This window comes from Coenobita brevimanus, chromosome 104 (genome assembly GCF_032717465.1).
Source record: "Coenobita brevimanus isolate Jiangsu-jjx chromosome 104, ASM3271746v2, whole genome shotgun sequence".
NCBI lineage: Eukaryota > Metazoa > Arthropoda > Malacostraca > Decapoda > Coenobitidae > Coenobita > Coenobita brevimanus.
In genome coordinates, this window is record NC_137057.1 from 43,773,380 (window position 1) to 43,789,005 (window position 15,626).

Sequence of the window (15,626 nt, forward strand, 5' to 3'; positions counted from 1 at the left end):
ACATTTAAATTTTAAGATCAGTCCGTACTGTGATAATAGAGAAGATATAATGAAATAGTTTTCCTATAGCTTACTTTGATTTCCGTGATTTTTTCAAACCTCCCTCTCCGGAGAACTCGTCTTTTCATTTGAATTTTTAATTATTCAGAGTTGTGGCACGATTTAAGGATGCGGACTGATCTTATAATTTATATGTGTGTTATACCAACGCTTAGATTAATACGAAAATTTCTGGACTGTTTCAACACACACAGGCAATAGAAGATTTAGTGCAGGAGGGAGTAGGAGAGGACTTGGGTCGTGTTGTCAGTTAAATAGAAGGCTAAATAGCACCCTTCCATCATTATTGATTTTTATCAGTTATAAACATCATATTGTAAGCTACAGGTATATACATTCTTTTCAACATCAACACTCACAGCATTAACAGGAAAAATTTGTATTAAGGAGCCAAATACAGAAATACTGTAAACTGCCAGGTAAGTAGCGTCAATAAGCCTCCAAAGTGTGTGATAGGACACTTGAAGCTAACCTTGGAAAATTGTTACTGTAACTGGCTAATAACAATTATATGCTTATGTCAATAGTTTGTTGTTTGTTTAATATTCGCCCTATAAATAAGGCACGGGCAAACATGAGCCCGTCAGAGACAATCATTATAAATTAAGGTCAGTAGAAAAAAAAAAAAAAAATACACACACACACACACAACAGCATATCACTGGCGATATTACAGTTAACGAGGAGGAGGGTAGTCCTTGACTCTTTGTAGCAGGACTTCGAAAGGAGTGATGCCCACTGCTTTCGCCACGTCTGTAATGTTGCTTCCTGATCGAGGAAAACTCTCATCTATCAGAGCCGTAACTGGGCAATCTAAAATGTAGTGGCAGAGGGGCTCCTCAAACCGTGTTAAACAGTGGGGACATGGGTCAGACTCCAAGCCTGAAATCTGTGTATAACATAAGAAACCCATGCGCAAGCGTCGTAACCTCACAAGGAGATAGTTGGGCATGCCTGTTGGAATAAAAAGAGGAGTGTAAGCCGAGGCCGCCGCATACCATGCAGCAGATCTAGAACCCTCAGCAAGACAGAGCTGATGATCCTCCCTGGAGCGTCTGCGAATGGTGGTGGCCACCCATGATATAACAATCGAAAGACTAGGATGAAGCTGAAAAGTCACCTCAGTAAGTGAGCTAGCTGCTCGTGCAGCTGCATCTGCAAGCTCATTGCCCTTGATGCCAACATGTCCAGGAATCCAGTGAAATGTTACAGAGCCTCCTTGCTGTTGGATGCGGGAGGACACAGTGTAAATTTCGGTCAATAAGGCCGTATGCTCCGTGATGGAAAATGCGTTCAGGCACTGAAGGGAAGAGAGGGAGTCAGTATGTATAACAACATGCCGAAAGTTGTGTTGATGGGCATGTCGTAGTGCACAAAGCAATGCCACCAGCTCTGCCTGGAAAGCAGAGACCCCTGAGGAGAGATGCCATGATTCTATAAAGAACCTACAGGCAAATGCTGCCCCTGTGGAACCATCTGAGCCAACTGATCCGTCAGTATAGTAGTCGGTTGAAGCATGTGTGTGCAAGCCAGCAATCCTTCTAAGTCCTTCCTGCCTGAGTATAGCCGGAAGGGAGTGGCGAAGTGATGTCCCTGAAGGAAGCAAAATGGTAAATGGGAGAGACATCCATGGAGGTGGAGGGGAAAACCCCGGGCACGGGAGATCTGGTTCACGACAGACCTCTGTGGCAACATTTAAGTTGTGTATAACACCAACAGTGGCCCTAACCCAATCATGGTGAGGCAGTGGGTCAGGGGGCCGACCAGCTAGCCGTCTCAAGAGAACAGAGATTGGCAAGAGAGGCTGGCGATGCACCAGTTGTAATGTGATTGCCGTTGCCCGCAATGCCACACGATGCGCAAGTGAGGGAAATCCACTCTCTGCTCGTAAGTTAACAAGGCGTGTCCAGCGGGGAGCACCGAGCATGACCCGTAACGCCTCGTTCTGTAGCAACTCCAGAGAACGAGCTACAGGCGGTGTAAGATTGGTAAGACAAATCGCACTGTAGCCTACCAGAGAGCGGATGGCATGTGTATAAAAGGTTCTCAGAACTGCATAGGATGCCCCTAGGCTGCGTTTCGATAAGTAGCGCAGTGCAGAAGTACGGGTGACGGCTCGCTCTCATAAGTAATTGACATGCTTAGTGAAGGTGAGCCTACTATCAAAAAATACCCCAAGGTATTGATGCAATGTGACAAAGGCAAGCTCATGGCCGCCCAGCCTCAGAGGAAATTCTGGAGGGCGGAGACCGAACGGAAGGCACTTAGTCTTCGCGAGGTTGACCTTCAACCCAAGTTCGCTGCATCTATCATGCAGCTTGGAAAGAGCAATGGGTGCCTGAATTAAGCAGTCCCTCCTTGAGAAGACAAGTGCCAGGTCATCGGCATAACACAACAGTGTTACACTCTGTCCATAGTCCACGTCCATTAATCCCTCCACTAGCACATTGAAAAGCAGTGGGCTTAACACACTCCCCTGGGGGGTGCCATTATCATGTCAGTAAAAGGGAGAGAGATGCCCCTGGAACCTGACCCCTGCTGTTCTGTTAACAAAAAAGTCCCTCACCCAAGACAGTAGCCGGCCGCCAATTCCCCTGGCTGCAAGGGCTGCTTGAATAGCAAGAGGGCTGGCCAGCTCAAAGGCTTTCTCCAGGTCGAGGAAGACAGCCATCCCCTTTCCACCCCGGAGAATCCCGAGGAAAGATGCAAGGCAGTGGGTGGCACTCCTGCCCTGATGGTAGGCAAAGATCCTCGGGTGCAGCGGTCCCAGACGCCAGGAAAGGCGAGCATGCACAACCCTTTCCGCCGCCTTAGTAATACAGCTAAGAAGAGAGATAGGACGCATGGCGGTGGGATCGCAGGGCTTGGGAATTGGGTGGATGACCGCTGTTTTCCACGAACCAGGTAAACGACCCTCGGACCATGAGAGATTGAGAAGATCGAGCAGTCTCTCACTGCCAATATCTCCAGCGTGGGAAAGAACAGAGTAGGTAAGGCCATCTAGGCCAGGTGCAGTGTCCCCCCTGCGGTTCAGCGCTTCAGAAAGTTCCCCTGTAGTGATAGGACAGTCAGCGGGGTCAGGCCTGGCACAGGCAGCCTGTATTACTGCAAGGTGGGAGGCAGACAGCTGCTCCTGGAAGTCTCGGACAGACTGCGGGAGATTGTGGGATGCAGAGCGATCCGCAAAGTGCTGTGAGAGGCGGCTGGCTTCAGCAACAGGGTGAGGATGAGAAGGAGGGCGAGGAGGACGGGGATCGGAAATGGACCGGATTCTCCTCCACATCTCACGGAGTGTGGAGTGAGAATCCAAGGTTCTACACCACCTTATCCACGCCTCCTCTTTAATACGGCGCTTTTCCGAAGTCACGTGTCGCGTGACTGCTTCTAGGTACTGGCGGTGCGGGGATGTTCGGCGTCGTCGGTACTGCTTGCGCGCTGCATAAGACGGTGGTTCAATTCTTTGATCCTGTCGCAATAGATCCAGCCGTCCCGATAGCACTTTAGGGACCGGCTCTGCAGCGGAATCGTCAGGGAGGCAGCCTGAGAGAAGGCCCTGGTCACTTGCTCCGCTCTACTCTCAAGGTCCGAGGAAAGAGGAGATGGCTCAAAGGCCACAGCTAAGGCACGGCCAAATGCCACCCAGTCAGCCCTACGAAGGTCCCACCGTAGTGGAGGCGGTGGCGGAGGTGGAAGTGGAGCCGTGGGCAGAGAGACCTGCACCGCAAAGTGATCAGCTCCAAGATGGGGGTGGAGCGACCAGGTTGCAGAACCTGCAAGAGGGGAGGAGGCAAAAGACAAGTTGAGTCGACCCCCAGCAACATGTGTGGCCCATGTGGTGTCATTGAGCACGGAGATTCCCTCCATCTCCTCCATAACTATGGAAAGGTGCCGCCCTGCCTCATTGGATAGAAGTGGTGAGCAGAAAAGGGCGTGGTGAGCGTTGAAGTCGCCCCCGATATATACATTGCCCCTGGTAGCCTGAGAGAACAGGTCTCCCACCTCCAGGGTGCTGCTGTGACCTCAGTAGACATTGTAGATTGTCAGAGATGTCGTCGCTAGGTGGAGGACCACGCCCTGTACTTCCACACCAGGGCCACAGAAGGGAGAAGGGTCGCACTCTGTGGACTCGATGTGGTCCCGAACCAGGACGGCACAACCCCTCGTGGCACCAATCACGTATGGGAGGTGATAGGTGGTGTAGCCAGGGAGATGGAAAGCAGCCTGCTCTGGCAGTAAAGTCTCCTGCAGCAAGAAGACATGAGGCTGTTCCCTCATTGCCTCATTGCTGCCTCCAGTAAGAGTGGGAGCTTACTCCTAGCCCCTAAGCAATTCCATTGGAGGATGCGGAGTTGAGCAGTGTCATCTCGCAGGCGGGTTGTGCCATCTGCGAGGCATCCTCCATTGAAATTTGGATCTGTGCAACCTCTGTGGTCGTCGAAAATATTAGTAGGGGCTCCACTGGGGGCACTGGAAGGCGTGGTGCTCAATTGGTTGGTGGAGGAGCGGATTTGGACTGAACTTTGGTTGATTGCTCTCGTTGAGGTTTCCTGCGAGGGCAAGGAGAAGCGGGGGAGTGGAGTCGACGCTTTTTCTCGAATGCCTCCTCTAAAATAATGCTGACTGTGGCCACGGCTGAGTCTGTGTTCATAGGCAGCCCTGTCACCTGTGCTAGAATTTGCACCACTGCCACAGCTATTTGCATTCCCAGTGCCTTTATCTCCTCCATGGAGAAGAGTGGCGTCGTCTGGGTAGGAGCTGTTGGGGGACGAGGCTCGGGGCTGCGTAACGGGGCCTGAGGAGAGTGTTCTGTCGATTGGTGGACCTCGACAGTGGTTTTGCCCTGGACGAGCACTGTTGGCAGAGTGGGAAAGTCGGCCTCTTGAAGAATTGCTGGACTTGGAACAGTGGGGAGGCGTTGTTGACCCCAGACGAAAGTGCCTGGGGGAGCTGGAGTGGTACTGATGGCCTGCTGGTGTTGCACCCACTCGACCTGCCGTTCCCTTCCCTGTTGCACCCTCTTCGTCCTCGCAGGGCAGCTGGGGTGCCATGCATGGTGGGACCTGGAGCAATTGGGGCAGCGGGCTGTGACGGTCTCCTTCGCCTTGAAGCGTGCAAGGCACTGCTCTGTGTCGTGGGCGCCACTGCAAATCCCGCACATGACAGGACGGTTGCAGTTGGCGCGATGGTGGCCGTAGCGTTGGCAGCGGTAACACCTTAGTGGCTCTGGTGTAAAGGGGCGAAGATAAAATATGCCCCAGTTGCCTAGGTCTAGGTGTGGTACAAGGGGGACTCTCAGTGTAACGCACACCTGCTGTGTCTCCTCCCGTGTGCGACGGTTCTGGCACCGCGTTGCCTCTTCCACTAAGTTGTGCTGAAGGAGGATCTCCACTGGCATGCACCGGGGATAACCCATAACTGTGGCCTTGGTGACTTGCCCACCTTGTGTCAGCTCTAGTAAACGCACTGGGAAAGCCTCGTCCTCCATCGCTCCCTTCAACCGCAGGTACGCCTCCTCTGTGGCAGGGATGAGCACGCAGCTCTTGTCACGGCCGAAGCGGTTTGTTACCGCAAGCCCTGGCAGGCGATGCTCCAGGGCTGTGACTGCATCGTAGCTGGTGCCATAGCCCTCCTGGAGAGGAACGCGAAAAGCAGGGAAGGAAGAGCGGGGTGGTGGATGAGCCACAACTGACACTGCATGGCGGCGAGCAGGTGGTGGCTCCCGTGGAGCCACCAGCTGTGGTGCCTGGTGGGATCCGTTTCCCTGTGTCCTTCGCTGTGGTTTTTTTGACACAGTGACCCATTCATCGTTGGGAACAGTAGAAGCAGTGGGTGCAGAGACAGTAGTCTGAGCATGCAGAGCGGCAGGTGTGGGCGCCTTGGTAGCCTGGGTGACAGAGACGTCAGGAGGGGTGGCAGTAGAACCTGTCACAGTGGCTGTAGGTGAGGAGCACCGAGAAGCCAAAGAGCGGGAGTCAGTGCCGTGCTCAGCACTGTCAGCAGTATGTGTGCCAGGGGCAGAGGGAGGAGAGGGCGAGGATGGAGGTGCCTCTTCCATTGCCTCGTGAACTCTGGCCACCTTCACTGACCTGGCTGATGAGGAAGCAGTGGAGGTGGCATAACGAGGGAGAGCAGTATTCCCATTAGACTTAGAGGAGGGGGGAGCGGAAGGAGATTCCCCTAGAGATGACTGGGAACTCCCAGAGGAGAGTCGCCGCTCACGTTTAGCCCTGGCCTTTGACTTGGCACTGGAGGGCTTAGCAGAAGTGGGAGGGGGACAAGGCCCTTGGGGCCTGGAGAACTGGGTCCCCTTCATGTCTTACAGACACACAAACACCCACAGACTCCACTCAGTTACACAAACAGTTACACCAACACTCACTCTTAATACAAAAAAAAAAAAAAAAAACACTAGAAGTGGCCAAGTTCCCTACAGTGACAGGCAACTTATGCTCCCCGCCCTCTAAAGGGCGACGTGGGAGGCCCTGCCACTGCCCCTTTCGGGACTTCCCTAATCTACCAGAGCCGCCCTCACTGCCTCCTTTAACCAGGCCCTAATGGCCCCCCTTCTTGGAAGTGCCCTAACGGCACCCCTTCAGGGTTCGGCGTCGTACTACGGTGAGGGACACTAACGGCAGGCAAAAAAAAAAAAAAAAAAAAACACCCACACACACAGTCACAAACACACTCCCACCCAGGCAATCTGAGACTAAGTCCCAGAAAAACCTGGTAAACAGCAAAAAAATCCTTCCTCAATGCCAGAAACTCCCTAAATAGGCAAAATATGAGGAAAACGGATGAAAATCGCCACGAGTAAATGAAGCAGAGTTCAAATCTCGAGGCAGATCGGCCAGACCTCCACATCTGACAAAATCTGAGCTACGAGTGGTGTATGTCAATAACAACGTACCGTCTTATGGGTTAAAAAATCTGGACACTTGCGTCGAGTTCCATAACATTATGCTAATATTTTCACTTTTACCCCTACATAATGAAGTTCACAAGATTTCCGGGAAAATTAAAAACAAAACAATCAATATCCAAATTTAATTCATTTCTGAGAGAGAGAGAGAGAGAGAGAGAGAGAGAGAGAAAGATGAGGGGGGGGGGAAGAAGACGAAGCGGATATAAGTCAAGGAGGATGATCTGAACAGTTACATTCCTTTACACATTCCAAGAGTTGACCCAAAAAACACAAGACAACCATGAAGAATGTGGCGCATCTCCTATACCATTTTCAGTCTAACATGTCTTAAAAATGCCACATCTCAATCTTAAACGCTGACTTGTAGCAAAAAATGAACACTATATTTTGATGCTAGTCACGGTGAAGAGAGAAATTCATGATATAGAGCCGCAACATTGTCTTTATCTGCCACTGAGCTACGGGAAATAAGCAGCAGAGGACAAAAATTTTGGCTTAATTAAGGTTAAAGAAGAATAGTTAAACACCACTGAAATGAGACAATGCAGTCCTTCATAGATCATCACTACACCTCTTCTTCCATAGATCATCACCACACCTATTCCTTCATAGATCATCACTACACCTCTTCCTTCATAAATCAACACTACACCTCTTCCTTCATAGGTCATCACTTCACCTCTTCATTCATAAATAATCACTACATCTCTATTTTCATAGATCACTACACCTCTTCATTCATAGATCATCAGTACACCTCTTCTTTCATAGATCATCACTACACCTCTTCCATCATAGATAATCATTACACCTCTTCTTTCATAGCTCATCATTTCATCGGGGTAGGCGGTGGCTCGATCGGTAAAGAGGTGGCCTGCAGTCCTATCGGCCCCACGTTCAAATCCCCGCTGGGGCAGGGAAAAGTTTAAGGATTTGAATGTCAAAAAAGGCGACTTTACTGATCTACCAGAAGACCCGCCGACATGTCGAAAAAATACCCCCGCTAATACCAATGCACTACTCCCGTATGAGACAGCCCTAGCATGTATTCAGTATGGACGGTACGTGTTACCGCCGAAGTGGTGACGTGTAGAGGTGTATGGTATGTAAGAGGACTGCTGGGCCTTGGTAGCAGGCTGTGATTCCTATGCCCAGAAGAACACATTAAAAAAAAAAAAAAAAAAAATCTTCCTTCATAGATCATCACTACACCTCTTCCTTACTTAGGGATGCAGTCAAAGCCCTTGTTTTCGTTGGGTAATGAAGGCCCCTAACACCTCTTCCTTGGCGATTTATTCTTGGCTACCAGAGATTAATATCCTTTTTTGCTTTATGCATATCAAGAGATATAGAGAGTTATAGAACACAGAATAGGACGATAAGGTGTAACAAGCAAAGTAAATCACTTGGGAATTTGTGTTAGGAGCTTCCTTAAACCAAAGACAATGCGAACTCAACCAACCTTCCCACGATAGCGTAGGTCCCTTCGGGAAGGATTGTTGTGTTGGTAGGCAAGGGGTGGGATGCAGGTGAGATAGTTAGTGTGGTAAGTTCGACTGTGTGGTAAATGCACAGACCAAGTTGGTGTGGTAGGTTTGTGTGTGTGGTAAATGCACAGACCAAGTTGGTGTGCTAGGTTTGTGTGTGTGGTAAATGCATAGAACATGTTGGTGTTGTAGGTTTGTGTGTGTATGGTAAATGCACAGACCAAGGATGGTAGGTTTGTGTGTTTGGTATTTGCACAGACCAAGTTTTTGTGGTATGTTTCTGTGTGTGTGGAGGTAAATGCGCAGACCTAGAACTTCTGTGACGTTAGTGTGTGTGATAAATGCACATACGCAGAACTTGTAGTAAACATGCAGACCAAGCATATGTGGTAAGTGCGCTGATCCATAGCGTGTGGCAACTGGCATGTTTGTGCGAGTGGTAAATGCGAAGACTTGGCAAACAAGGAACAAATGGGACGTGGGGATTAAATCAATTTTCCTACATTCCATAAATTAAGCTGTGTTCATTACTGTATTAAATTTACTAAAACATGTAATATACATTCTTTCCTAACATTTCCAGTCATAAAGTTAAATGAAAGGTAAACATATTTATAAAAATTCCTACAAATTCGCTTTGACTTCTATGATATGTTGCTAGTATTTTCATTTTAAAAATTTAATTATAAACTTTAAAACACTGATGGAATAAAAAAAATATATAAATTTCTGATAGAAATAAAATTTGTTCGTGTGTAATTCACCGGGTCGGTCAAGATTACTTGATGGTCGTGATCGTCAGCTTTTACCCTCCCGGAAGGGAGCTGAGAGCTCATATAGTCCGATCTAAGGGCAAGGCTGTGACCTTCACACACCCACACACCCGTCCCCTTGCTCAAGGGGGACAGTAACCATCCACTTCGTCAGTGAAACTTTTCGCAAACTGAGCGAGGCGCGAACTCCCGTCTACCAAATGGCAAGCGAGAACGTTATCACTGCACGTGTGTGTGTGTGTGTGTGTGTGTGTGTGTGTGTGTGTGTGTGTGAGAGAGAGAGAGAGAGAGAGAGAGAGAGAGAGAGAGAGAGAGAGAAGCGGACGAAAAAGAAGAAGAAGACCAAGGAGGATGACTTGAACAAATATATTCCTTTACACATCACAAAACTTGAAACAAAGAAACACAATTCACAACCATGAAGAATCTGGCGCATCTCCGATACCATTTTCAATCTAACCTGGCCTAAAATTGCCACCTCTCCTTCTTCTACGATGACTTATACCAAAAGATAAACGCTATATTATGATGCTAGCCACGAAGAAGAGCCAAGTTCATGATGTAGAGCCGCAGCATTGTCTTTTTCTGCACGCGAAATAAGCTGCAAGAGGACTGAAATTTTGGCCTAATTAAAGTTAAAAATAGACAAAAATCAGTGAACTGAGAATATGTAGTCCATCTTCGATCATCACTACACCCTGTCCTTCATAGCTCATCACTACACCTCTTTCTTCATAGATCATCACTACGTCTCTTCCTTTGTAGTTCATCAATACATCCTTTTCTTCAAAGATCATTACACATCTTCCTTCACAGATCATCACTACACCTCTTCCTTACATAGGGATGCAGACACGCCAGTATTCTCGTCGGGTAAAGAAGCCCCCTAACACCTCTTCCTTAACGATTTATTGTTGGCTACGAGTGATTTATACCCATTTTTGCTTTATCTAGGCAAAGTATGGCGATATAGGAGGGATTTATAAAACACAGAATAGGACGATAAGGTGCATGGAGGAACATAAATCGCTTACGAAAAGGTGTTAAGCAGCTTCCTTTAACTAACAAGTACACGAGCTCACCCAACCTTCCACCCACGATAGCGTAGGTCGCTTTAGGAAGGGATGTTTTGTTGGTAAGCAAGAGATGGGATGCAGGTGAGATGGTTGGTGTGGTGGACTTATTGTGTGTGGTAAATGCACATACCACGTTGGTGTCGTAGGTTTGTGTGTGTGGTAAATGTACAGGACAAAGTTGGTGTGGTAGGTTTGTGTGTGTGGTAAATGTATAGGACAAAGTTGGTGTGGTAGGTCTGTGTGTGTGGTAAAATGCACAGACCACGTTGGTGTGGCAGGTTTGTGTGTGGTAAATGTACAGAACAAGTTGGTGTGGTAGGTCTGTGTGTGTGGTAAATGTACAGACCAAGTTGGTGTGGTAGGTCAGTGTTTGTGGTAAATGTGCAGAGCAGCCAAAATTGAGATTTGGTGGGGTGATACGATCAAAACACACCACCGCCACTGCATAAGTTAGACTATTATATATTCTTGTATCGAACTCCAAAAATATTAATTATTTCTAGGCGTTAGTAACAATAAATTATATGCTTGGTGTCAACAATAAGGTACCGTACAATAGGTTATGAACTCTCGACACTTTTGCGTCGAGTTCTATAACATTATGCTAATATTTTCACTTTTTCCCCTATATTATGAAGTTTACAAGATTTCCGGGAAAAGAGAAAAAAAAAAACTTATTATCCAACTTTAATCCATTCCTTAGAGAGAGAGAGAGAGAGAGAGAGAGAGAGAGAGAGAGAGAGACAGACAGACAGACAGACAGACAGACAGAGAGCGGGAAGATGCCATTTTCTGAGTGAGAGAGAGAGAGAGAGAGGGAGAGGGAGGGGGGAGGACAGAGACGCAGAAGTAGGCCAAGGAGAACGATCTGAACAAATTATATTCCAATACATATCACAAAAGTTTACCCCCAAAAAACAAGGCACAACCATGAAGAATACAGCGCATCTCCTGAACCATTTTCACTCTAACTTGGCCTGAAATTACCACATTTCCCTCTCCTTCGCTGATTTGTAGCAAAAGATAAACACTACATTTTGATGCTAGTCACGAAAAAGAGCTAAATCCATGATGCAAAGCCGCAGCTTTGTCTTTTTCTGCCGCTGAACTACGGGAAATAAGCTGCAAGAGGACGAAAATTTTGGCTTGAAGTTAAACAAGAAAAGAGGAAAAAGACTGAACTGACAATATGGAATCCGTCATAGATCAATACACCTCTTCATAGCTCATCACTACACCTCTCCCTTCATAGTTCATCACTATACCTCTTCATAGCTCATTACTACACCTCTTTCTTCTTATATTTGTTCAGATCATCCTCCTTGGTCTACTTCTCCGTCTCTCTCTCTCTCTCTCTCTCTCTCTCTCTCTCTCTCTCTCTCTCTTTCACAGAAATAGATTAAAGGTTGAGGTTAATCACATTATTATTCCTTTTCCTGGCGAACTTTGTTAAACTCAAAATTTAGGCGAAAAGTAAAAATATTAGCATAGTATTTTGAAATTCGACGCAAGTATGTAGTGAATTTTAGAACATGCTCTAGTGTACCTTGTATTGATCTCCAAGCTTTCCTTCTACATCTGTTTAATGATATTTTTGACATTCCGTTAAAAAAAATATATATATATATATATATATATATATATATATATATATATATATATATATATATATATATATGGCCTGAATTATGTACTGGAGGTGGTTTGTTTTGATCGTTCCCCCCCACCCCACCCCCAGGATCTCAGCTTCATCTGGTCTCCACATTTCCAACACACACAAACCAACCACACCAACTTGGTTTGTGCATTTACCACACACACAAACCAACCACACCAACTTGGTCTGCGCATTTACCACACACACAAACCTACCACACCAACCATCTTCACCTGCATCCCACCTCTTGCCTACCAACGCAACAACCCTTCCCAAAGCGACCTACGCTATTGCGGGAAGGTTGGTTGAGCTCGTATTCTCGTTGGTTTAAGGAAGCTCCCTAACACCTCTTCCTAAGCTATTTATTTTGCTCGATACACCTTGTCGTCCTACTCTGTGTTCTATAAATCCCCCCAATATCGCCTGAGTATGCTTAATGTACAAAAGGATACTAATCCCTCAGAGCCAAGAATAAATTGCATTGGAAGAAGTGTTATGGCTCTTCATTACCCGACGTGAACAAAGGACCTTGACTGCATCCCAAAGTAAAGAATAGGTGTAGTGATGGTCTATGAAGGAAGAGGTGTAGTGATGATGTATGAAGGAAGAGGTGTAATGATGGTCTACGCAGGAAGACATGTAATGATGATCTATGAAAGACTGCATATTCTCACTCAGTGATTTTTGTCTATTCTTGTTTAACTTTAGGCCAAATTTTTCCTCTTGCAGCTTATTTCCCGTAGTTTAGTGGCAGAAAAAGACAGTGCTGCGGCTCTACATCATGAATTTGGCTCTTCTTCGTGACTACCATCAACTTGTAGTGTTTATCCTTTGCTACAAGTCAGTGAAGGAGAGGTGACAATTTTAGGCCAAGTTAAAGTGAAAATGGTATAGGAGATGCGCTGTATTCTTCATGGTTGTGCCTTGATTTTGGGGGTAAACTTTTGTGATGTGTAAAGGAATGTATTTGTTCAGGTCATCCTCCTTGGTCTACTTCTGCGTCTCTCTCTCTCTCTCTCTCTCTCTCTCACACACACACACACACACACACACACACACACACACACACACACACAGAAATAGATTTAAGGTTTAGGTTAATCTCATTATTATTCCTTTTCTCGGCGAACTTTGTAAAGTTCAAAATTTATGCGAAAAATAAATATATTAGCATACTATTTTGAAATTCGACACAAGTGTATAATGAATTGTAGAACATACTCTACAGTATTGTACCTTGTACTGATCTCCAAGGTTTCCTTCTACATCTGTCTACTGATATTTTCTACATTCTGTTACAAAAACAAAACATATGGTATGAATTATGTAGTGGAAGTGGTTTGTTTTGAGCGCTCCCTTCCCCCACCCCCAGACCAACTTGGTCTGTGCATTTAACACACACACAAACCAACCGCACCAACTTGATATGTGCATTTTACCATACACAGAAACCAACCACACCACCTTGATCTGTGCATTTACAACACACACACAAACCAACCACACCAACTTGGTCTGTGAATTTACCATACACACAAACCAACCACACCAACTTGGTTTGTGGATTTACCATACACACAGACCTATCACACCAAGTTGTCTGTACATGTACCACACACAAAAAACAACCACACCAACTTGGTTTGTGCATTTACCGTACACATAAACCAACTACACCAACTTGGTCTGTGCATTTACCACACACACAAATCTACCACACCAACTTGGTCTGTGCATTTACCACACACACAAACCTACCACACCAACCATCTCACCTGCATCCCACCTCTTGCCTACCAACACAACAACCCTTCCCAACGCGACCTACGCTATCGCGGGAAGGTTGATTGAGCTCGTATTCTTTTCGGTTTAAGGAAGCTTCCTAACACCTCTTCCTAAGCGATTTATTTTGCTCGATACACCTTATCGTCCTATTCTGTGTTCTATAAATCCCCCCAACATCGCCTGACTATGCTTAATGTACAAAAGGATACTAATCCGTCAGAGTCAAGAATAAATCACACTGGAAGAAGTGTTATGGCTCTTAATTACCCGACGTGAACAAGGACCTTGACTGCATCCCAAAGTAAGGAAGAGGTGTAGTGACGGCCTATGAAGGAAGAGGTGTAGTGATGATCTACGCAGAAGCTGTAGTGATCTATGAAGGAAGAGGTGTAGTGATGATCTATGAAAGACTGCATATTCTCACTCAGTGATTATTATCTATTCTTGTTTAACTTTAGGCCCTGTTTTTTTTTTCCCTCTTGCAGCTTATTTCCTGTAGTTCAGTGGCAGAAAAAGACAATACTGTGGCTCTAATCATGAATTTGGCCGTTCTTCGCGACTAGCATCAAAATGTAGTGTTTATCATCTGCTACAAGTCACCGAAGAAGATGGAAAGGTGGTAATTTTAGGCCAAGTTAGAGCGAAAATGTTATTGGAGGTGTGCTATATTCTTCTTGGTTGTGACTTGTTTTTGGGCGGGTAAACTTTTGTGATGTGTAAAGGAATATATGTTCAGATCATCCTCCTTGGCCTACTTCTGCGTCTATGTCCTCTCTCTCTCTCTCTCTCTCTCTCTCTCTCTCTCTCTCTCTCTCTCAGAAATAGATTAAAGTTTGATATTAATCACATTATTATTCCATTTCCTGGCGAACTTCGTAAAGTTCAAAATTTAGGAGAAAAATAAAAATATTAGCATAGAATTTTGAAATACGACGCAAGTCTGTAATGATTTATAGAATTTACTCTATATTTTCTTTTATTCATCTGCAAAGTTTCCTTGTACGTCTGTCTACTGATATTTTTTACATTCTGTTACAAAAATAAAATGTATGGTCTTAATTATGTAGTGGAAGTGGTTTGTGTTGATCGCCCCCCCCCCCACCCCCAGGATCTCAACTTCATCTGGCCTCCACATTTCCAACACACACAAACCAACCACACCAACTTGGTTTGTGCATTTACCATACACACAGACCTACCATACCAAGCTGGTCTGTGCATGTATCACACACACAAACCAACCACACCAACTTGGTTTGTGCATTTACCATACACACAGACCTACCACACCAAGTTGTCTGTACATGTACCACACACACAAACCAACCTCACCAACTTGGTTTGTGCATATACCATACCCACAAACCAACCACACCAACTTGGTCTGTGCATTTACCACACACAGAAACCACACCAACTTGGTCTGTGCATTTACCACACACAGAAACCACACCAACTTGGTCTGTGCACTTACCATACACAAACCAACCACACCAACTTGGTCTGTGCATTTACCATACACAAACCTACCACATCCACCATCTCGCCTGAATCCCGCCTCTTGCCTACCAACACAACAACCCTTCCCAAAGCGACCTACGCTATCGTGGGAAGGTTGATTGAGCTCGTATTCTCGTTATTGATGGAAGATCCCTAACACTTTTTCCTTAGCGATTTACTTTGCTCTTTACATATTGTCGTCCTAGTATGTGTTTTATAAATCCCCCCTTTTTCGCCATACTACCGTAGATAAAGTACAAAAGGATATTAATCACTCGTAGCCAACAATAAATCGCATAGGAAGAGGTGTTAGGGAGCTCCATTACACAACGAGAAAAAGGGTCTTGACTGCATCCCTAAGTAAGG

The 15,626-nt window shown here is 46.1% G+C and overlaps 1 protein-coding gene across 1 annotated transcript; it reads right to left on the reverse strand.

Annotated features, from left to right (window-relative positions):
• Positions 1 to 736: 736 nt before the first annotated feature.
• On the reverse strand, positions 737 to 3,343 carry LOC145416092 (uncharacterized). The gene is made up of 3 exons (XM_080285183.1): positions 2,627 to 3,343; positions 2,221 to 2,536; positions 737 to 2,070 (listed from the first exon to the last, which is right to left on the reverse strand). Exons 1-3 carry the CDS (start codon positions 3,341 to 3,343, stop codon positions 737 to 739), a joined length of 2,367 nt encoding a protein of 788 aa, XP_080141309.1.
• Between the last annotated feature and the right edge of the window lie 12,283 nt (positions 3,344 to 15,626).

Bases quoted from the DNA above. Each gene is read 5' to 3' on its own strand.
- LOC145416092 (XM_080285183.1), bottom strand. From the start codon at position 3,343: ATGTGGAGGAGAATCCGGTCCATTTCCGATCCCCGTCCTCCTCGCCCT. The intron at 2,537-2,626 runs GTGAGGGACTTT...GGCACCCCCCAG, and splicing joins GCGGCCGGCTACTGTCTTGG to GGGAGTGTGTTAAGCCCACT. The intron at 2,071-2,220 runs GTAGGCTCACCT...GCTCTCTGGTAG, and splicing joins CCTTGGGGTATTTTTTGATA to GCTACAGTGCGATTTGTCTT.